Source organism: Dunckerocampus dactyliophorus, chromosome 12, assembly GCF_027744805.1.
Source record: "Dunckerocampus dactyliophorus isolate RoL2022-P2 chromosome 12, RoL_Ddac_1.1, whole genome shotgun sequence".
Classification (NCBI taxonomy): domain Eukaryota; kingdom Metazoa; phylum Chordata; class Actinopteri; order Syngnathiformes; family Syngnathidae; genus Dunckerocampus; species Dunckerocampus dactyliophorus.
Genome location: NC_072830.1, coordinates 4,768,977 through 4,793,362, shown reverse-complemented (window position 1 = coordinate 4,793,362; position 24,386 = coordinate 4,768,977). Strand labels below are relative to the sequence as shown.

The 24,386-nt window shown below is 40.4% G+C and overlaps 1 protein-coding gene across 1 annotated transcript in view; it reads left to right on the top strand.

Moving 5' to 3' along the window:
* The window catches only part of cog6 (component of oligomeric golgi complex 6), a 38,803-nt gene extending 29,683 nt beyond the window's left edge, over positions 1–9,120 (top strand). Inside the window, exon 19 of the mRNA XM_054794239.1 lies at positions 828–9,120. Coding sequence (XP_054650214.1) covers positions 828–975 — 148 coding nt within the window. The 3' untranslated portion in view covers positions 976–9,120. The remainder of the gene's footprint in view (positions 1–827) is intronic.
* The last annotated feature ends 15,266 nt before the right edge of the window (positions 9,121–24,386 follow it).

Below are 24,386 nucleotides of genomic sequence, written 5' to 3'. Positions count from 1 at the left end.
ATAACCTCCTTGGCAGAGATAACTGAAATCAGTAGAGTGCAGACCTCCGTCAAGGCCAAACTGACACAATTTTGTCATAAAATTCATGCATTATTCACAGAAAAATTCCAAGAAAATATCGAAAAATGGCCTGTCTTGCAATGTTGAAAAATATGAACACATCGACATTTTCAAACTCCTGACAAAAAAAACAGACAGCAGGAGGGGGTGTTCTATTTTTGTCATCATCCCCAAAAACTCCTGCTAGACTTGGCTAAAATGAGAAATTACCCACATTTGCACAACTATGTTACCATATAGCAGGGGTCACCAACGTGGGGCCCGCGGGCACCAGGTAGCCCCCCACGACCACATGAGGTGCCCGCAAGCCTACTTTTCATTCAGGTTTTCAGTTAATAATGAAAGAACAGTAGAAAGAAATGCATTCTGAAATACAACATGTGAGTTGTGGACACCAGCATTTTGTTCATGTTCTGGTAAAACAAGCATATTTGCTTTGTTTGGATTTAAAATAAGCTCTGAAAATAAATGTTACAAAAATGAGTACGTAGGTCTTGGCCATTTTCATTTTGTAAAAGTAGCTCTCACAAGGAAAAACGTTGGTGACCCCTGCCATATAGATACAGTATATATCAATAATGAAGTACACACTCAGACACTCATTTATTACAACAAACATGAATCAAAAGCCCTTTTAGTAGGAAGAAAACTGATATCAACCTGAGAAAAGCTTCTAATTAAATAAACTGACATGAATTAATATAATGTATATTAATGTCAAGTCTCCAATGTTTTCAACTTTGTAAACATATTTCCATTACCCACAGGGATCAGATATTCTACCAGTCCACTGAGCTAGTGTGTCGGGCATACGGGGAGGTCCACTCGGCACTGAGCAGCCCAGCTAATGCCTACAAAGACCCCGAGCACCTGGTACCCAGGTCCCCCCAGCAGGTTCGAGCCTTGCTCTCGTGAGAGAGAGAGAGACTTCTGGCAGCGCGGGACGTCGTGCAGGTTATTTAAAGACTGTTGTCATGTGTAATAACACAGACGTGGACAAATGTGGCCACTTAGGTGGGGTTTCTGTGGGGACGTGAGTCATGTCCGACAGAGACGTGTCTGTCTGTGGCAGCTCGGGAATATTGTTATTGCGTTAATACACCGCAAAGACCTTTTCTATCATTGACATAAAACAGATGTTTGTGCTGAATGAAAAAAAATACTTTTTTTTGGTCATTCTTCCATGTGTAAAAGTGGTCAGGAAGATGATGTTTCGGGGATGAAATACTGTGGAACATCTCAGGGCTGACAAAACACTGTCAGACAACACTACGCTCTAAACAGTGCAAAATGTACATTTTTGACATTTTTTGACTGGTTTTAACATTTTGACAGGAGTGTACTTGCTAGACATTGATCCCTCCTGCCACACCAGGTGCGTATGAGGTGTTAAGTTACAATGCCATTTACTGCACGCAGTTGAAACGTAGAGCTACATTGACAGTCCCATCAAGATGTGTTAATAAGCCAGGGCCAACATGTAGCGCCACATGTCCTGTCTATATGGCAGGCTGCATTGTATGACTGTATGGGCAAACACTGTTGTTACCTTAAGGCCCTGTCACACCTTGACGATTTAGCCAGCGTACGCCAACGTATGAAAAATTTGGCCAATACGCTGGTGTACGTCGAATAAGTTATGGGTAAGTTAAGAGCACGCTGAAGCACGCGTACGTGCATACGTCGTAGTACGTCCAAGTTGTCCAAAAATTTTGTGCATGCACAAAACTTTTCGACGTATGTCAACGTATGATTCATATATCCCACATACGCGGGCAATAGGTTATGCGATCGTTGACGCCCGTTCACACACGTTATTTGTAAGTTACGCACAAGTCGTAATACGTCAACATACCTTGGGACAAAACTGTGTCTTCTTGGCTCTCTTCTTGGCAAGGGTTGGCTGAGTGGAGATGGAGGCAACTGGGGAAGCAGCTTCCGATACCATTGATGATGCCTGAGAGGCGTTACAACCCGCGTCATCGCCATCAGAGTGAGAGTGGGAGGGGGAGGCTGTGGGTGGTGATGGATCCCTCCGTCACTGCCCTGATACTTCTTGGCAGCGGTCTTCTAAATTTTCTCCGACATGATGGTGATGTTGACACTGCGATGTCTAGTGAGGTTATGATTTGAGTCATCAAGCGGCAGCCTTTTTATAGGCTACGGCACGTCATCATCGGCCATACGCTGCCACACGGTTTGCATAAGTTAGACTGGTGTTGGGCATAAGTTGTGAACGCCGGCAACACGCTACGTATTCAATGGTATAAGTTGTCTATAAGTTATAGAAACGTTCTATATAAGTTACTAATACGTCATGTATACGTCGAAGTCGTTATGAATACGCTATGTATACGCCCAAAATTGAAAAACACTTCGACAGTTCAACGTATGCCATCAAAATGATCACGTCGGGCATGCGCTGGCAAAACCGTCAAGGTGTGACAGGGCCTTTACCAAGGTAAGTCCAAGTGAGTTTTGTCTCTGTAATGCTCACCGTTTGTACATTCAAAACCGCCTTTCATTTATGAAAACATTACATTTAGAAAGTTGGCCAAAATGCAGATCAGACTAAACTGCCGTCAGATGATTACTAAATGACATTCTACATCATCGGCCACATTATTAGATATACCAATGTTGAATAAAATCCAGGACAAGAGCTTTATCAAAACCTCTTCCTTTGCAAACTGCATTAATATCCTTGTAAAGCCAGCCTTATTTGGATGCCACTCTTGTATGGGATTTCATGACGTGGTGTATATGTGTCTATCATCTAGTCCAACTATCATAATGTTTGTGTGGCAATTTACAGCTGTCAGAAGTTGGTGCTTCGGCGTAACGGTGGCGACACAACTGCGTCACACAAACATGGTGCACACGCATGCAGTGCAGAGTGCAAGGGGCCATGAAACAGGAGAAAAGAAGTGAATATGAATCCAGTGTGTGGTTAAGACATCAGGCCTCATGGCAGCGGGACCTGCCAAGGGTCACTCTAGTTCGCCGGATGTTGCTCTGATATCATTGGCCGGTACATGGGGTTCTGGGAATACATGGGATGCCTAAGCATCTGGATGGCGCTCAGGACACCTTTAAATAGATGCTCTCTCTCTCTCTGTTTTCCAGTCCCGCTCCATTCGACACCGGAATATCTGGTGTTTCTGCCCCCCATGGCCGAGAGCGGGAGGACATTTTAGCAGCAGGCTTGTTGTGTAAGATAGGGCCTTGAGCGTATGTGAGTTCGCACGGCAGCGGTACACATGACAGGTCCTTCCTCCTAATGAGATGCGACAGGTGATGGAGTCACCACTTAGAGGTGCAAACATCCATCATGCGCTCCATATCACTCCACCTTTGCCCGTTCAAGCACAACACTGCCAGGAATCTGGGTTAAAAGACAGTATGGAGCCTTTTATTATTCAAATGTCATCTGGATGCACTAAAACTCACTTTTTGAAAATATTGGCTAAATAGACAAAAGTATGCTTTTTTTTAGTCGTATGCTTGTCAGTGTGTTAGAGTTCAATTAACATTTGATACATAGTGTTGTGGAAAAAACATTCCTGATTTCTAATTTTTTTGCATGTTTGTCACACTTAAATGTTTCAGGTCATCGAACAAATATAAATATTAGTCAATGACAACACAACTAAACACAAAATGTGTTTTTTTTTAAAGGAAACTTTTTATTATTAAGGGGGGAAAAAAAATCCAAAGCTACATGGTCCTGTGTGAAAAAGTGATTGCCCCTAAGCCTGAAAACTGGTTGGGCCAACCTTAGCAGCAACAACTGCAATCAAGCGTTTGTGATAACTTGTAATGAGTCTCTTACAGCGCTGTGGAGGAATTTTGGTCCATTCAGCCGTTCAGAGGTGGACTTTCTGGTGTGTACTGGATCACTGTCCTGCTGCAGAACCCAAGTTGGTTTCAGCTTGAGGTCACCAACAAATGGCCGGACATTCTCCTTCAGGGATTTTTCAGAAACAGCAGAATTCATGGTTCCATGTATCAAAGCAACTCTTCCAGGTCCTGCAGCAGACCATCACACTACCACCACCATATTTTACTATTGGTATGATGTTCTTTTTCTGAAATGTGGCATTACTTTTTACGCAAGATGTACACCTTCCTAAAAGTTTAACTTTTGTCTCGTCTGACCGCAGAGTATTTTCCCAAAGGTCAAGATCTTTTCTGGCCAAATTGAAATGAGCCTTAATGTTCTTTTTATTCAGCAGTGTTTTGTTTTGTTTTTTTGGCCGGCCACTCCTGGGAAGGTTCACCATTCTTCCATGTTTTCACCATTTGTGGATAATGGCTCTCACTGTGGTTCGCTGGCGTCCCAAAGCTTTAGAAATATCTTTTATAACTATTTCCAGGCTAATGGATCTCAATTGATCTCAACTACGTTATTATTAACGGGTGGCAATCACTTTTTCACACAGGGCGTTATCTGTGGCCTTCCAGCCAATAGCTACTTTTCTTACTGAGGAGTTGTCAACATTGATGCCAACCGCCATAATATTGAAGAAGACATTTGTAGACGGTCTCGCTGCCGGCTTCTCCTCGAGATCAATATGAGTCAGACTGCACAGAAGACGACACGTTGTGATAAAAACTGGGTTGTAGCTGTTTATCTGTGTTGCCACGGTTGGAAAGGAAGTTTGAATATGTGAATATGTTTCTAACTTTACCGCAGTCTCTTTTACGTTATCTCGCAAAAGAGTTTTGCGAGGGAACGCTAAAGTTCGTTCTTTTTTAAAAAAAAAAAATTTACACTTTTTTTTTTTTTTTTGTCCATGTCCCCTCCGGGGCTCCATAGGAAAAAGAATGTTACGAGAATAAAATCAAAATATGGGAATTAATAATTATGAGAAGAAAATTTACAAGAACAAAACAAAGGAAAAATTGAGGAACAGCTGTAATTTTAGGAGAACAAAGTTCAAATTTTAATTTTACAAGAATAAAGTCATATTATGAGAGAAAATAATGCCTTTTTAGTAGCATAGAGTTGAAATATTAAAGAAAAAATGTGTTGTTTAAAATTTTAAATATTACGAGAAACAAACAAAACTAAATAAAGTTCAAATTTTTAGAAATTTAGGTTTCTATTTAATATTAGTGGTTACATTATGACAATGATGTCCAAAGTGTGGCCCGAGGGACATTTGCGGCCTACGGCACGCTCAACATTAACAAGACACAACAGCAAAGATGGAAAAATCCGCAGTAACTTTACAAGAATAACGTCAAAATATTAAAAGAAAAAAGTGGAAGCGGAAAAAGTCAAAATATTATGGGAATAAAGTCATAATTACGAGAAGCAAATTAACATGAACAAAGTTTAAATAGTTGTGAAAGTGTATTTAAAAAAAAAAAACAGGAAAAAAAAACAGCTCTAATTTTAGGAGTTAAAATATTAAGGGGGAAAAAATGCAAAAAAAAGTGTCAATTTTCCGAGAATAAAATAATGTCTTTTTAGTTGCATAGAGTGGAAATATTAAAGAAAAAATGTGAAATATTAAAGAAAAAAAATGTTATTTTTTTGTAAAAAGAGAAACAAACAAAATAAAGTTGTACTTTTTGGAAAATTAGGTTGGGGAAAAAGTTCTAATATTATGGGTAAAGGGGGTAAAGTCCAGATACTATGGGAATAAAGTCCTAATATTACAAGAAGAAAAATTACAAAGGTTATTTAAGAAAAAAGTACAAATAGTTGGACAAGAAGAGCGAAGTTTAGGCTCATAATTTAGTCTTTTTTCTTATATCTCAAAGCTGAGATACAGTTTTTTCATGAACTACAGTATATCATACAAAATATCAAAGTGGCAAAGTTGCATCCTTTCATTTTTCACTATGTGTACCTCGCTAGAAAAGGTTTGGACACCCTTCCTTATGAGGTCGTATGAAGAGTGGGTAGAAATGTTGTGTCTGCTGAGTTTCAAAACAAACCAAAAATGAATGAATGATTTTGAAGACAATGTAAAAACAAGTTCTGGGAAATCAATAACGAAAAAGCCATGGACTTTGTGCCAGCAGGACATGTCCAAACAGGAGCACTATAAAGCTGCGTGCTGTTAATGTGTCATCCGACATATCCTTATATGATCTCTGACTGTTATTGCTTTTTTTTTTTTTTTTTTTACCTGACAATACTTTGTATGTTACACAAATACGCTCTCCACCGCATTGTAATTATTTCTCCACTTTTGTTTTTGGGGAATGGTTACCTCATGTCAGCTACCCTCTCAGTGGAGGCCATTATGTAATGGCTCTATTAGCGCAGGAAGAGGGACACTGTGAAGTAGTGACCTGAAACCCAAGTGCACACTAATTAATTGTCTTTTCTTATTCTGCCGCGTTCCCATCGGCCCTATCCATTGGCAAGCATACAGTACGGCGCCGCCGCCACCTCAGAAAGCTGCCTCCAGAGTCGTCTGCGCTGGTGATTTTGACACATACGATGGCGTTATTAATGCGGGTCCATCTGGCGACGCCGAGGACCGGGCCCTGGGCTGACCAGATGCATGTCCAGGTGGCCTGATAAACAAAGCCTATCAGAGACGTTGGCGTTTGCTTAGTGGTGGGTTGAGAGCACAGCGCACACATGACTGGCTCCCCGCGGGCAAAGATTAGCCAATGATGGAGCGCCAGCCGTCGCCCTTCTGGAAAAGACCCCCCTTCTCTTGACAGTGGCCCAGAATGCTTGCATGTGTGCATCATTGTGCTCGCTTCTCCTCCCAGAAGAAACGCCTTTGCTTTTGCTGCCGTGAACACTTTGTACAACACACACAAGCACGTCCTTTGGGCCCTGAAATGTTGACGCTAATGACCAAAAACGCTCCCCTTGTTGCGTCGTACTGACCCGTAAATACCCCCCCTCACCTCGCAAGACTGATTAGAGCAAAGCAGGACGAGTGGACTCATTTTGAACACATTTGAATATTCACACAAGGATCTTTAATGGAGTTTGGAACAAGAACATGTCACAAATTCACTGTGACTAACGTGTGAGTAATCCAACACTGCTGTCAATCATTACTCACCGCTTCAAAGCGCTGTCCCGTGACGCCTGTCCTCCGGCGAAAAGAACAGCGCCGAGTCGCGTACCCGGGCGGGCCTGTTGCTTGTCACCGAGGTCACGGCCAATGACCCGGTCACCCCACTTTCATGTGCTCCTGCTCAGGGACAACAAACAAGCCAGCCCACGCCAAGGGACCCCAGCGGGCCTTTTACAGGTGCAAACATCCGGACTGCTACGCTTTACAATACAGTGGAGCGTTGCAGAAGCTCCAACTCTAACCAAAACGTACGCAAATGGAAGAAATCATGTAAATACAATTCATCCATTCCAGAAAGTCATACATTTTAATACAAAACACATTTTTATAATAGTTTTACATGCAGAAAAGCGCTGCCCCGCATTGAGAGGAGCCAGATGAGGTGTCTCGGGCATCTGGTAAGGACGCCTCCCTGGGGAGGTGTTCAGAGCACATCTGACTGGTAGGCGGCCTTGGGGAAGACCCAGGACACGGAGAGAGTATAGCCTCATTTACAATTTCACGCACTTTGTCCCTGCAGTGGTACGCAATTCGGCGTGCCAAGTAAAGAGTAAATTGGTGTGAAGTATGTGTAAACTGTGCGGGCTGTGTGTATCAAAGCTTGCACCATTCACATGAATGGCTTATTCGGGGGGAATTCTCAGGTAATTTCTACATTGTCTTGGGTCCTCCTTGTGAATTTTTGTTAATAACTCATCATAAGCAATTCCCTCTCCCACACTGTCGGTGTCTTTTCTTTTTTTCTAGTTTATTGCCTCCTTCCTGGTCTTTGCACATTCTCTACCTGCAAGAAAATACTGTATAGACTGACCTTACTTTATTGCATGAGCTTCTTTCTCTGGAGTTCAACATCTTTAAAGTTCCTTGCAAATTGTGGAATTAATGAAGCTAATGCCTACTGTTGCGTGGTGTCATGCGGGATGCAGTGGGACCACGACTGCTTCACGGATGCAGGAAGTGGTGGTAACAATGCGTGTCGTGCGTACTATTGTAATGCACTAGAGATAAACACTACTTCACAAGGTGTAAAGTCGTGCGAGTGAGCCATTTCATGAGTCATTTCATGCCAATGCACAAGTGCATAATTTATGCATAAACAGAAAACAAACAGAGCGCAAACTAGTCCTCACACTTCAGGCGTGCCTTAAAGAAATAAATAAATGAGTTGTTAATAGCAATGTTTTACGAACCGGCGCTAGTTGGAGACCGCGGGGGTTGTTTGCTTTTGTAAACTATCAGAGACTCTGCGGAGAAAGATGTCAAATGTGCATTTTTGTTTTTATGTTATTATGTTGCCTGGTTTGAACCATTTTTTTCATATATCAGCGTTTGCATGCAATTTCTGACGGAATGTCAGTTTCCTTTGCTGTCCTCTGCTGGTTCATATTGTGTAGTACCATCCAGCTTTACCTATTACTTTGACAGAGAGAAGAGTTCATTCACTCATTTGCCAATTTGGAGTGTTTTGCTTGTTTCTTAGGAAATGAACTGAACTATTGCGTCTTCATACAGCCTGTGTGTGTGCGCGCGCGCGCGCGTGCGTGCGTGCTGGGGGTGGTGCATGGTTGCACAGAAACAGCACAGCGACGGCAAGAAGAGCGTTCCAGTTACTGAGTAACTCCGAGCAGGAGTCTTGTACTCGCCTTTGCCCTAATGGCCTTTCACCTTTGCGAACCACGTGAAGCAGGCCTGCATGCTGACTCCACACACACATACACACACACGCACACACTACACCACCAACGCTGGAGCATTTAGTGGAATTTCCCCCGATAGCGGAGGAGCATCATGTGAAAGATGGAAAGTAGGTTTTATTGTCCCGTTGTCACACAATGACTCAACGCTTACTTCACCCTGTCACCATTTCTGTCGTTTATGTTCGGTCCGACACTTTAGAGACCAGAATGTGTCTTGTTTTTTTCTCCCACGTTTGCTCATTAAGATTTGCGTTGCACCTTTTTTTTGTAATTATTAAAATCTCTCAACTACTTAAACATCAAAACTGTTGGGTCAGATTCATCCTTTGACAGGGAACTCATGGGAGTTTTTTGAAATTATTTATTTTATTTGTAATATTTACAATCTTCATACTTTGTCCAATATTTTACTTTTATTTTAGTTTTAATTAAAACTAACCATTATTATATGGTGCCATTATTTTAGTTTACATTTTTTATTCATATTTTTAAAGATCAAATTTTTATTTTATTTTTTATGATGTGTAAAGATTGATTTTTTGATTTTTTTTACAGATATTTTACATATATATTAATTTATAAAAGTTTTGTATTTATTTTTATTAAGCCTTAGTTATAACAGAGCAATATAATCTTTGTAACAGAATTTAAAAAATATATTTTTAAATTAAAAAAACATTTCAGAATTGTTTTGTTTTCGTATCATTTATCAAATTTTTATTTCTTGTCATTAAGGATACATCAACTGAGCATTTAACAGCATAATTATGTTTCTAAAGACAGAAAGGCAAGTCAATAGAGAGCATGAGTCACCGCTAGCGATGATATTCACCGTCGTAGGTACGATTAGCGCCTTTATGTGCGCCCTGGGAGCGGCCATGATGTCACACGTCCATCTGCATCGCCACCAGAACGTTTGAGGGAGGCGCCGCCCGCTGGAGCCGGAACCCGAAGGTTCCAGATGAGCTTCTGTGAAGGTTGTGCCCGGTGGTGGGTGTGACCCTCCAGTGTGTTTAGTAATGACTCGTCTGGCACGGAGCGCTCCATCGCTCCCTGTCATTGACATTCTTTTCAACTTGTAAACTTTGGCTATTTCTGAGCGACTTGTGGCTTTTGCTCTAATTGATATCTGCAGCATCATTTCCTGCTTTGGGGCAGCTTCAAAACAAAAAGCAAAACTCTGAGCGAGACACGACTGTTTTGAAACTGAAGGAGGTCACTCGTGCGCGTCCAATGAGATGTGAGTCATGCCAAAGTCCTTCTCGGCTCGTTGCGCAACGGCGCTGTCATGTGGCGACGCCCACGGCAGATTATTTCAAGGCGCTCACATGTGTCATACAACCGCCATCGTTGTGTCATGTCCTCCTAAAAGTTGTCTGTCATCTTTCCAGCTGCCAGTGTCGTCCAGGGACAAGCATAAGGTTTTTTTCATTAGGGCTTCAGTATAACCGCACCTCACAAATCGTCTGTTCTAGGGTCAAACTGTTGCCATCATCAGAAAACATTTGTCGACCATTTCGCAAGTGTCATTCAGGTGTGAACAATCCAACTGTCTTTTGTCAAAATCCCTGAAGCTAAAGAACCTCAAGACCTGCATTCCAAACATGTTCTTTGGCTATTATGTCATACAGTATATGTGGGGCACATGACGCAAGACCACACTTTTTGTTTTAGGTGCCTCTCATCAGACTACTCCGTTTAAAAGGGTAAATCTCCCCAGTTGAAGATGAGACCTCTAAGTCAGGAGCAAAGAGAACTCACGCAGGTGTTGTGTGTTTTTTTCCGCATACTCCGGTGTCCTCCCACGTTCCAAATACTGTACATGCATGTTAGGTTAATTGGCGGCTCTTAATGGTCCATAGGTGTGAATGTGAGTGTGAATGGTTGTTTGTCTGTATGTTCCCTGCCATTGGCTGGCGACCAGTCCAGGGTGTACCCCGCCTCTCGCCCAAAGTCAGTTGGGATAGACTCCAACACCCCCCCTCAAACCTAGTGAGGTTAAGCGGCGTAGTAGATGGATATTTCAAAGTAACACATTTTAGAGCTGCAATTACGATATGAAATCGTCAGACCGTGATATTTTTGCCCAAGGTTATCATACCAGAATCATAGTCAGAATCTCATTCCGGCCCATGCCTAGTCCTGATGCATCTGCAAATTCTTTTGCATAGTTTATTTGCTTGTTTAGTATCCCAAACCGGATAAAGGGAGAGGAATACTACTACTACTACTACTACCACTGCTACTACTAATTATAATAATAATAAACACAACAGATACAAACGACCTTTGCACCTTGGTGCTCAAGCCCTAATTAGTCGATGTCAGCTAGTGTGGCTGTGCTGATAGTATGTTAAGTAAACCTCACTCCCCAATGCCTTAAGAGCGGCGCTAGAAAGTGGGTTGAGAGGGCTTTGCAGCTCACTGGCTGACACTGCTCTACTTCACTCTCATTCGGTGGGGATGTGTCGTCACGGGTTCGATTCCCGGCGTGTAGATGGCATGGATGAGCCCTGCTACATGAGCACCAAGAATTTGTCTTTAAAGCTAATTAGCACAAACTAGAAAACAACAACAACGCTGTGAAGGTTTCTTACGAGCACATGACTTCCACACATGACACTCAGCCATGACCTTCATTCTCTGCAGTAAAAACAATCGGGAGGTTGAAAACATAGAAAAAGATCAATAAAGACAATTTGTTTCAGCGTTGTGTGTGTGTGTGTGTGTGTGTGTGTGTGTGTGTGTGTGTGTGCATGTGCGTGTGTGTGTGTGTGTGTGTGTGGTTTGGTAATCATTCAAACGTCCAAATGTGTCGGTGAGTCACGCCTGCTTTGTTGCTGGAGTTTGCCATGTTGACTCAGAAAATGAATCACGGAACCTGCAGAGAGAAGACGATCTGAGCAGCTGTCCCAACAAGCTGCAGGGGCGCCGGCGAGGGGGGGCCCTGTGAGAGTGTTTACCAGGGGGTTAGGGGTAGGTCTTTAGAAGGTCGATTTCAAAATGAAATCAAGGAAACAAGCTTTTCTACGGAAGGCGAGCGAGTAGAAGATTGTGTTGTCATGGCGGCAAGAACCCAGCAGACGCTTCCTGCCATTCTTACGTCCAAAAGGTCGACACTTTCCCTTCAACGACACCCCCCCCCCCCCCTCCCCCCAACCTCCCTCCCCTCACGTTGATTACGAAGTAGGAAAGCCAAGCAGGAAGTAAGATAAAAAGGGGAAAGGATTTATGGCAACAATGGTGCTGTTTGCTTGCCGGGTACACATGATGGTTGTCCTGGCAACAAGAGTTTTAGTTTTTAGTGCCCCCCCCCACCAAAGAAAACATGACTCAGCAGTAACATGCCGCTCTAGATTGCATCTGTTGTCACCAAAAGATACATTTATGATTTATTTTCCCTGGAGAGCGTCCGTATGTTGTGGGATGATTCGTTCATCAAAGTCACACGCCAACAGAAAGTCAAAGATGCCGCGTCATGCCAGAAGAGTGGATGCTATGCAAAGATGCCGCGTCATGCCAGAAGAGTGGATGCTATGCAAAGATGCCGCAAGGATGACATGGATGATCTGCGCCATGTTCATGCTCGCCTGTCGGCATGCACGCTAATACTGCAATATTCATAATACTACTAACTGTTACTAGTATTCTTTCAACTATATGTTCATTATTTACTAATAATAACATGACAGGGATTCTGATAAACGAGTAGGAGAGGTTTCAACACCCAAATTATGATTTATTATTTCATTTATGAACACGTTTTGAATACGTTCACCTACTTTCATCTGCTACAAGAACACTAGTCGAAGTTCCTGAATAACAAGACCAACTACAAAAACACAAGTCAAGGATCCTCTAGACCAGTGGTCCCCAACCTTTTTTGACCCACAGACCGGCTTGTGTTCCCACAAATCTCCCACGGACCGGGGGGTAGGGGGTTCGTACATCATAGCGATCTAATTGATCTTATTTATTATGTATTGTGTAAAACTAAGACATGAATAACAAATTAAAAGCACAAAATGAATGGCGACCCACCATCCACCAGGTCAAGTTCCAGCCAAGTTTTTCCAGAGAGATGATGACATGGCTGTTTGACGTGTGTGGTAAAAGGCAGTGTGCTAGCATGAATTCACTTGAGACAAATGTGCACATTAGCACTCAATAAGTCATCAAAACTTACCTTTATGCATTCCCACATAGTATCAGCATTTGACACCAAATATGAGGTGAAAGAAAAATCATTAAAAAATACAGTAGTAGTCTATCTGTGCGACATGAGATAAAGTTAGCACACGCACAATGGACATGCGTCAAGTGAGAAGGATGTAACAGAGAGAATCCGGCCACTTTTCAAAATAAAACATAAAAAAAAATCAAATAATGGAAATTATTTTTTCTTTCTGTGCGGCCCGGTAGCAAATGACCCACGGCCCGGGGGTTGGGGACCACTGCTCTACATGACAGTAACACAGCTGTTATTAAGAATCTGCTGCAAAAATAGTAGCCACAGATCATTTATATGCTAGTGCAAAAACGCTAGTCAAAAATCCTTTATATCACAGGAGCAATCTGCTGTTTTTAGGAATGTGCTTCAAAAACAGCAGCAAAGATCTTCTATATAACAGGAGCAAAGAGCACTCATGCTGTTTGTTGGAATATATCTCGAAAATCTTAGCAAAGATCCTCTGTGTCAAGGCACTGCTGTTTTTAGAAATGTACTTAAAAAATGGTAGCAAAGATCCTCTATATAAGAGCACACTGCTGTTTTTAGGAATCTACTTTAAAAATGCTAGAAAAGATCCTGTTTTTAAGGTCTCTACTGAAAAAAACACCAGTCGAATATCCTCTATAACAGCAATGCTCTGCTGTTTTTAAGAATTGATTTCAAAAACAATGGCAAGAATCCTCTATGTGACAGGAGTGCTCTGCTGTTTTTAGGACTCGACTGCAAAAACACTAGCAAAGAACTTCTATATAACAGCACCACCGTGCAGTTTTTAGGAATCTACTTCGAAAATGTTAGCAAAGATCCTCTATGTGACAGGAGCACTCTGCCAGTCAAAGATTCTCCATTTAACAGGTATACACTGCTGTTTTTAGGAACCTACTTTGAAAATGTTAGCAAAGATCCTCTGTGTGACAGGAGTGCTCTGCTGTTTTTAAGGACTCTGCTGCAAAACCCCCAGTCAAAGATCCACCATATAAAAGGAACACACTGCTGTTTTTAGGAATCTACTTAAAAATGTTGGCAAATATCCTGTGTGTTAGTGGTGCTCGTCAATTTTTCGGACTCTACTGCAAAAATGCTAGAAAACATCCTCTATATAACAGGAGCACACTGCAGTTTTTAGGAATCCACTTCAAAAATGTTAGCAAAGGTCCTCTATGTGACAGGAGTGCTCTGCTGTTTTTAGGAATCTACTTCAGAAATGTTAGCAAAGATCCTGTATGTGTCAGGGGCGCTGTGCTGTTATTCGGAATGTTCATGAGTTGCGGGTGGGTCTGATGTCATTCATGGGCCGGATTTGCCAGTTGAAATGTGTTTGAGCAGAGCACCGAGGCCTTGTGAAGGCGAGGAACAAGAAGCTACTTGAAGAAACAGGAAGTGACGTCGGTGAAGCGTGGAGAAACAAAGTGGAGCGAGAAGTGGTCCGACTGTAGCACCTTTGGTTGGTGCTGCTGATGAGCTGTGGGAGTCACACGGCAGAGATCTCCAAGCCTTCCACCTGCTCCCAGGCTGCAGCACCTACGGGACTCACGGGTCTGGATCTCCCCAGGAGGCGTGGAGACGACAGGAGGACCTTGTCCGGACTTGTCAAGCTGCGGTCCCACCGTACAGGTCAGGCCTGTTTTCTTCTGTCGCTAGCCTGCAGCCTCACATGGGATCATTAGCTTTCACTTGACAGCAGGAGGACCATATTAACTGTAACACCTGAGCCACCTACACCACCTCACCCTGTGTGTGCGTGTGTTTGTGTGTGTGTGCGTGCGCATGCATGTGCACGTGCACGTGGGAGAGGCTACTTCTGTGTGAAACATGCCCAGCCCCATCTCATGAAAAATTCTTAAACCAGACGTGTGATATCAACACATCATATTGCAAATATAATCATAATTCATTTTCCTAATTAAAAAAAACTCAAATGTAAAGAAAATACCATGCTTTTCTGTTGCTATTTTTATTGTTAGTGTTATCATTCAGGAAATGTCACGTATTCCAGTAAGTGCCCTAGAAAATTCATAAAAGTACAAATATGTCATATTGTTCATATGATAAGTTATTATTTTAAAAATTAAAAGAACAGCAATTTTTAATTGCTAAATTAATTAAATTAATTTAAATAAGTGCCCTATCACGGGTTCAATGATAAATGCATTGCAGATATAACATTTTTAATCAAATATAAAAATGACTGAATATGAATAAATATTGTTATTATGTTTTAAAAAATGATTTTAGATTTATGTATTTTTAATGTGTATATTAAGTATTCAGTAAGTGCCCTATAAAAGGTTCATTTAAAATGACATTATAAAAATGTTTTTTAAATGATAGATTTTTCTATATAGGTTTGTGTGTGCGGTGTTTCAGTGAATGCACTGAGAGCCTACATACTAAATTATTATTATTAAACATTTCAAAAAACATCAAGTGAAAAAAGTCTGCTACAGTCATTTTCTGGTGCTATTATTATTATTTTTTATTGATTTGATATTTATTCAATTTTTAGATTGTTTTTTGTTTGTATGAAGTATTTCAGTAAGTGCTATGTAAAGACTAAAATAAAAAATGCATTATATAATTATACATCAAAATTGGGGGGAAAAAATCCCCCAAATCTGTGGCACTATTGTTATTTTTAGAATTTTTTTTGCATCATTTGATATTTATTTATAGAATTGTTTATATTATTTTTTTAAATGACTGTAATGTATTAAGTAATTCACTAAGGTGTGTAAAGAGTTAAATGAAAATGTGGCCTACACATGCAGTAAAAGTGTTATTATTAAAAATGTTGAAAAATATAAAGTGAAAAAGTAGCCATAGTAGACTGTAGCCATTTTTTAGTGCTATTATTTTTAATTTGTATACATATTTTTTGTATACTAAGCTGTCAGTGGAGGTGATGGTGATGTTCATGGTTTGTTATTTTTGCTTTCGAAGTATCCAAGGATTTTAAAACCATTGGTGACAGTTCCACCATCTTTCACACGGGGTAGGTCTCAGGGCGCTGCTGGGAGTCAGGCCGGTACGCTGGCTTGGCGTCCTTTCACACGACTCACTCTGCTTTGGCGCGGACCTCGTGTCACGAGCAGGTGGAGCGCGGCCGTGAGAAGGAAAACATCTTGCCGCCTTTTACCGGGCATCCGTTTGAACTCTGAAAGTTCTGTCTCTGATCATGTGAGGCGCACTAAAAAGGTCGCAGGTGTCGACAGACGTCCCGCCGTGCCGGGCTCGGACCCGGCCGGGCGCCGGCTGAGCGCAGGTTGCCCGGCAGGCTGTGTTGTGTCAGGATGATGGGTTGGTGCTGGAGCGGCTCCCAGAGAGGGGGCGGGCTCTGCTGAGACGTGCAGGTGGTCGCTGCTGACACAACACTCGGTCTGCGTTACCGTCTCACGTTAGGACGGCATGGACAGTCACAGTCACATTCATACGTGTGCTTTGTTCCATCTCATCCATCCTACACTTTGTTTTCTCGAAGTTTTCTCTTCGTTTTCTGCGTCTGTTATTATTATTATTATTATGTTTCACATCCTTGTCATGGTTGTCCTAACGTCTTCCTTCAGTGAGGGCCGCATAGTGAAAAATGAAAGGATGCCACTTTGATATTTTGTAAAGCAACACGTGTAAATATGCTAACAAGTTATATAGTGTGTACTGTATGTCATCTCAGCTTTGTCAGATACGGTAGGTGAAAAAGCATATTACTAATAGCAACTTCACTCTTTGCTCTTTTTTTTCCTTTTTTTTGCTGTTTTCAACCTTCTCCTTAAACTAAATTTTATTTTTGGAATATTATGACTTTATTCCCATAATATTAGAACTTTTTTCCCCAACCTAATTTTCCAAAAATTACAACTTAATTTTGTTTTTTTGCATGCTAATTTTAACTCTGTGCTACTAAGATGATTTTTACATAATATTATGAGTTTCCGTAAAATTGCGATATTTTTCTCTTTAAAATACAACTTGTTTCTCCTAATGTTTTGACTTTATTCCTGTAAAATTGCAGCTGTTTTTTTTTCCCCCATTTGTGATGTTTTTTCTTTTTATTTCCAACTATTTCAACTTTTCTCTTGTAAATTTTCTTCTTATAATTATGAATTTATCCCCATGCTATTTGGATTTTATTCTCATAACAGTATAACTCTTTCGACAACCTAATTTTCTAAAAATGACAACTTTATTTGTTGTTTGGTTTCTCATAGTATGACTTTAAAAAAAACAAGCATGTTTTGTTTAATATTTTAACTTTATGCTACTTTTCCTCTTAATATTACAACGTTATTAAATTATGACTTTTTCTTGTTAGATGACAACTTTTGTCTCTTAATATTTTGACTTTATTCTTTTACTTTTAAATTACTTTTAAATTTAGTCTTTTAAATTTAGTCTTTTAAATTACTGCAGATTTTTCCAGTTTTGCTGTTGTTGTTTTTTAAATTTATTGTCCAAATATTTCAACCTTCTTCTTAAACAATATTCATCAATTTTATTATTGTAATATTATAACTTTATTCACGTAATATTAAAACTTTTCACCCAACCTAATTTTCCGAATATTACAACTTAATTTTGTTTTGTTTGTTTCAAGATTCAAGATTCAAGATTCAAGATTCAAGAGTTTTATTGTCATGTGCATGGTAAAACAGCAGTTATACCATGCAATGAAAATCTTATTCTGTTCATTCTCCCAAGAAAAGAAAGGAAACACAAGAAAGAATAAGAACATAAGAAACATAAACACATAAACATATATACCAATAAATTAAGCAACAACAACAGAAGAGACATTAATACAAGCAAATAATACAAATAAATAAATAAATAAATAAATAAAGTGCTATGAGTGTGTGCGTGTGTTGCGTGCGGCGTGTGCGAGTGCTTCGTTGAGAAGCCTGATGGCCTGTGGGTAAAAGCTGTTTGCCAGCCTTGTGGTCCTGGACTTCAAACTCCTGTAGCGTCTGCCTGACGGTAGGAGTGTGAATAATGAGTGTTGTGGATGTGTGCTGTCCTTGATGAGGTTGTGTGTTCTTCGTAGGACTCTAGATTTATAAATGTCTTGCAGTGAGGGGAGGGCTGCCCCAACAATGTTCTGTGAGGTCTTGATCACCCGCTGGAGTGCCTTCCTATCACGTGTTGTACAGTTACCGTACCAAACAGTGATGGAGGCGGTAAGGACACTTTCGATAGTGCATCTGTAGAAGCAACTCAGGATTGTGGTGGACATGCCAAATTTCCTCAGTCTTCTCAGGAAGTACAGTCTCCTTTGGGACTTCTTCATAATTTGTTGGGTGTTGTGAGACCAGGTGAGGTCCTCGCTGATGTGTGTGCCAAGGAACTTGAAGGTTTTCACCCTCTCCACCTCAGTCTCATCAATAAACAGGGGTTTATGCGGCTCCTTTTCCCTTGTTCTTGGGTCGATGATCATCTCTTTAGTCTTATCTGTATTGAGAAGGAGATTGTTATCACGACACCAAGCTATGAGGTCCGCCACCTCTCTTCTGTATGATGTTTCAACACCACCAGTGATCAGGCCGATGACTGTAGTGTCATCCGCAAATTTAATGATGCTGGTGTTGTTCTGGGAGGCCACGCAATCGTAGGTGAAGAGCGTGTAGAGGAGCGGACTCAGCACACACCCCTGTGGGGTCCCAGTGCTCACAATTCTTGAGCTGGATGTGCGGTTGTGGACTCTGACTGACTGGGGCCTGCCTGTGAGAAAGTTAAACACCCAGTTACACAGGGAGGGTGACAGGCCAAGTGTGAGGAGCTTATTTGTGAGTTTGTGGGGGCAGACTGTATTAAAAGCAGAGCTATAGTCTATAAATAGCATTCTGACATATGTGTCCTGGCCCTGTAGGTGAGAAAGGGCTGTGTGGATGGCAGTGTTGACTGCATCATCCGTGGACCGGTTCTGGCGATATGCAAACTGTAGGGGGTCCACAGTTGCCGCCGGGATGCTCTTTTTGATGTGGGTCATGACTATTCTTTCAAAGCACTTCATAACAATAGGAGTGAGTGCTATAGGGCGATAGTCATTCAAGCAGGTCACGTTGCTCTTCTTGGGTACGGGCACTATGGTGGTGGACTTAAAGCAGGTCGGTACAGATGCTTGTGCAAGCGACAGGTTAAATATGTCAGCAAGCACATCAGCTAGCTCTGATGAGCAAACCCGAAGTGCACGTCCTGAGATGTTGTCTGGGCCTGCTGCTTTTCGTGGGTTTGTTTTGTTTAGAACCCTGCGCACATCAGCTGATGTCACCATGAGAGGTGAGTCCTGTGTGCTCCCCAGGTTCAGCCACCCTCTCTGCTCATCAGGAGTTTGGGTGTCAAAGCGGGCATAGAACTCATTCAACTCATCAGGAAGTGTGGTTTGGCTGGACGTGGCTACGCTACTCTGCTGTCGATAGTCTGTGATGTGCTGGAGCCCCGCCCACATGCGCCGAGGGTCTGAGGTGGAATAGTAGCCCTCCAGCTTCTGTCTGTACTGTCTTTTGGCCTCCCGTATGGACCTCCTCAGGTCATATCTGGCCTTTTTGTAGTCATCAGCGGTGCCCATGACAAATGCAGTCGAACGAGCACGTAGCTTAGCCCTTACATCACAGTTCATCCACTGTTTTTGGTTAGGGTATTTTCTGTAATACTTGGTGGTGGTAACAGTCTCTATGCATGTGCTAATGTAGCCAGTAACAGCAGAAGCATATTCATCCAAATCAACAGTACAATCTTCCCTCCCCGCTGCAGTTTTAAACACATCCCAGTTTGTGCAGCCAAAGCAGTCCTGAAGTACTTGATCAGTTTCTTCATTCCACACTTTAACTGCTGTACTTACAGGGGGAGCTTTTTTAAGAAGTTGTCTGTATGTTGGATAAAGGAATATAGAGATGTGGTCAGCCTTACCAAAGTGGGGTCTTGGAACAGCCTTCAAAGCACCTTTCATGTTGCAGTAGACTTGGTCCAGGATGTTATTTTCCCTTGTGGGAAAGCTCACATGCTGGTAATATTTGGGGAGGACAGTCCTGAGGTTACAGTGGTTGAAATCGCCAGATATAATGAATACAGCGTCTGGGTGTTTGGTCTCGTGTTTATCGATGATGTCATGCAGGAGGCCTAGTGCATTAGCAGTGTTAGCTCGTGGTGGGATGTAAACAGCAGTTAAATACACAGCGCTAAACTCACGAGGCAAATAAAAAGGTCTGCATTTCACCATCAGCAGCTCAATGTCCTGCGAGCAGTGCTTTTCCATCGTCTGTACGTCTGTGCACCACCGTTTGTTTACGTAAACACAGACGCCGCCACCTCTGTGTTTACCAGACGCTAAAGTCCGATCTCCCCGGTAAGCAGCAAATGATTCCAACTGGATCGCCGAGTCCGGTATATCCTCCGTCAGCCAGGTTTCTGTGAAGGTGAGGACACAGCATTCCCTGATCTCACGTTGAGCTGTAATCCTTGCTCGTAGTTCGTCCATCTTGTTTTCAAGAGAGCGGACGTTGGCTAGCAGCAGGCTTGGTAGCGGTGGCCTCGTCGCTCTAGCTTTTAGCCTAGCATGCAGGCCGGCTCGCTTGCCTCGTTTACGCCTCGGATGCTTTGCTCGCCGGGTATTCAGCTCACCAGGTCCGCAGGCTGCTGCGTTCTCCCGGCGCAGAAGAAAGGCAAAGTCTGAGAGGCTAAATGAAAGTTCATGGTGAACCCTGCCGATGTTCAAAAGTGTCTCTCTGTTGTAATGTACTGCGTGAGTGTGTTGAATGTCCAAAATGAACAATAAAATAGCAAAAAATATTATTTCTCGTAATATTACAACAATTTCCTTTAATATTTGAACTTTATGCTACTAAAATTATTTTTCTCATAATATTACGAGTTTGTTCTTGTAAGAATGTAACTTTTTTTCTCCTTAAATTACAACTTTTTCCTGTTGATATTTTGCCTTTATTTTTGTAAAATTACAGCTGTTTTTTTTTCATTTTTTTATGTTTTTTTGTTTGTTTTTTTTTCAATTTCCAACTATTTCAACTTTCCTTTTGTAAACTTTCTTCTCATACTTATGAATTTATCCTGATTTCTTAACATTTTAACTCTTTTGTCATCATTTTTTTTCCCATGTTACAACTTTAAAAAAAAACAAGCATCTTTTTTCTTTAATATTCCAACTTTATGCTGCTAAAATGATGTTATTTTTCCTCATTATATTCTGACATTATTCCCACAGAATTACAATTTTTCTTATTAGATTACAACTTTTTTCTCTGAATATTTTGACTTTATTCTTGTAAAATTACTGCTGATTTTGCCATTTTTGCTGTTGTTTATTTTTCAACCTTCTTTTTAAACAATATTTGTAAATGTCATTCTTGTTATATTATTACTTTATCCCTGTAATATTATAATATTATTTTCCCCCCAAACTAATTTTACAAAAATTCCAACTTAATTTTGTTTTGTTTGTTTCTCATAATATTACCACTTTAAAAAATATATATAATTTTCTTTTTTATTTGAACTCTGTTACTAAAATGACACAATTTTTGTCATATTATGAGTTGTTACTCCTCGTAAAATTGCGACCTTTTTCTCGTTAGAATACAACTTTTGTCTCTTAATATTTTGACTTTATTCTCGTAAAATTACAGCTGTTTTTTTCCTCATTTCTGATGGTTTTTTTTTTATTTTTATTTCCAACTATTTCAACTTTTTTTTCCTCATAAATATTTGGATTTCATTCTCACTACGGTGTAACTGTTTCGCCAACCTAATTTTCCAAAAACTGCAACTTTATTCGTTGTTGCGTTTGTTTCTCATATTCTGACTTAAAAAACAAGCAAACATCTTTCTACTTTAATATTTCAAATTTATACTACTAAAATGATACTAAAACTTTTTCCTCATAATATTCTGACATAAAATTCTCATAAAATTAAGACTTTTTCTTATTAGATTACAACTTTTTTTTCTTAATATTTTGACTTGATTCTTGTAAAATTACTGCTGATTTTGCCATTTTAGCTGTTGTTGTTTTTTAAGGTTTCTTGTTAGATTGTGTTTTCAGAATGTGCCACGGGCCGCAAATGGCCCCCAGGCCACACTTCGGACACCCCTGCCTTAGATCGTTGGCGTCAAGGCGCAGTGCGGTGATTGTGTTGGTGCCTTTTTTTCAGAAACTTCACTTGACTATCAAGAATTTTTGTTCTTTTTAAAGATCTTGTTGCTTTTTATTTTTGTTGCCTTTTCTGAAAGGCACAGTCTTTTGGTTGGTTGTCTCCCAATGTAATTCCTCTCTGGTGGTTTGGGTCAGGATTACTAACTACTGCAACGGCGCACATCATCAGTCGGGTGAAACCAGCCTGACTCCCAACGGGCTGAACCCGGCTCACGTTCCCTTCGAGTCTCGTCTAAATCTTCAAGTCACGTCCCGCTGGAAGCTTTAGCAACCGTGCATCACACACCGTGCAAAGTCCCTTTTGAGTTGCTGGTGTCGTCCTGTGGGACTCCTGCATGCTAATTACCAACCAAGCAGGTCATCATTACCCGTACAGTACACATAGTATCATGTGTACCCGTACAGTACACATAGTATCATGTGTACCCGTACAGTACACATAGTATCATGTGTACCATATTATACAACATTTCACCAGCCCATACGCTCCATATTAATAACTAGAATAATACACACACACTCCAATAAATGCATCACTTTATGCTTTTCTCATGTGTAATGATTGAGTCGAAGACACAAGTCCAAATCCTGTCATCAGGATCAGCCATCACTGAGAATATCAATCAATAATAATAGTTCATGATTTGGGATAGTTAAAAAAATACTCTATAGACATACATTCTTTATGACAGTACAGTACATTTTTTTAAAACAGTATTTTCCATACACATTTATTTATTTAAATATTTATTATGATTATTATTGTTAATAGATGTAGTAAAATGTAGATGTAGTCGTCATCATTTAAGAGCTAAATCCTGCTCATAACATTTCACCTGGTCAGTTATCAATGATAATACCCACCAATAATAACAGTAAATCTTTTTGGATAATAAATATACATTTTTATTTAAAACATACATATTCATAAACACAAATTTCTATATTAATCTATTTATTCAAACATATATTATTATTATTATCGTTAGTAGAAGTAGTATTATTAGTAATTACGTAGGTGCTAAATCCTGCTAATAAAATTTCACCTGATCAGCTACCAATAACACCAATGACTAATAACAGTAAATCATTTTGTATAACATGAAAAATATGACCAAAAATGAAAACATATCATTTTTTTTATGCACAAATATTATTTTTTAATAAATGAATGTAATTATTACAAATATATATTATTACTATTATTATTAGTAGTAATATAAATAATTATCTAATAATAATAATAATAATAATAATAATAATAATAATAATAATAATAATAATAATAATAATAATAATGTCATTGGCTGGCGACCAGTCCAGGGTGTACGCCGCCTCTCGCCTGAAGACAGCTGGGATAGGCTCCAGCATATTGGCGACCCTAATGAGGACAAGCGCGATAGAAAATGGATTGATTCATAGATAATAAACAGTAGAAAATATTACAAGAAACATAAAATGAGTGCCCCGCGACCCTAATGAGGATTAAGCGCTATGAAAATCAATAAATCAATTAAATGACTGTTGACATTTCCTTTTTTTATTTATTTGAATATTTAGGAGTAGGAAAACCAAGATGACCACATTCCACCTAATCATGCTTCTTTTTTTGGTGACCTGCGCGCTGAAAAAACTCCAAATCATTTGTGTATGTTCACTTTAACATACAAAAATAGATTTGATGAAAAATAATATATTTTTATTGTAGAAATGTCAAAAGTCTTTTTTTAAACCCTCTACGTTCCAAGAGAAGTGCTTCCTCGGAGATAAACCCCAAGGAGGAACGTCTTCAACTCTTCATGTCTCTGCCGTCCCTCTCCTGGGAATCTGTCGCCGTGGAGACGAGAGGGCGCTCCCTCCTTGCAGCATCTCCGTGGAGGCGGGCAGCACATCCCCGCCGGACCCAATCCGTCCTGGCAACCTCAGCGCTTAGACCATGATAGATGATGAGATGCTAATCAGACACGAGAGCTTAATGCGGCACAATTACATGATCGATGACCTCATGATAACCTGCTTACTCGCACACATCATTATTATTATTATGATCATTATTAGCCTCGTACTTTATCTAAACGCACTCAAATCACCATTTCTTTGCTTATATTAGCAAAAAAATGTTTCAATTGAAAGTTGCATACCAAAAAATGTTCATTTCAACAAAAGTTGAAGTTACCAAACAA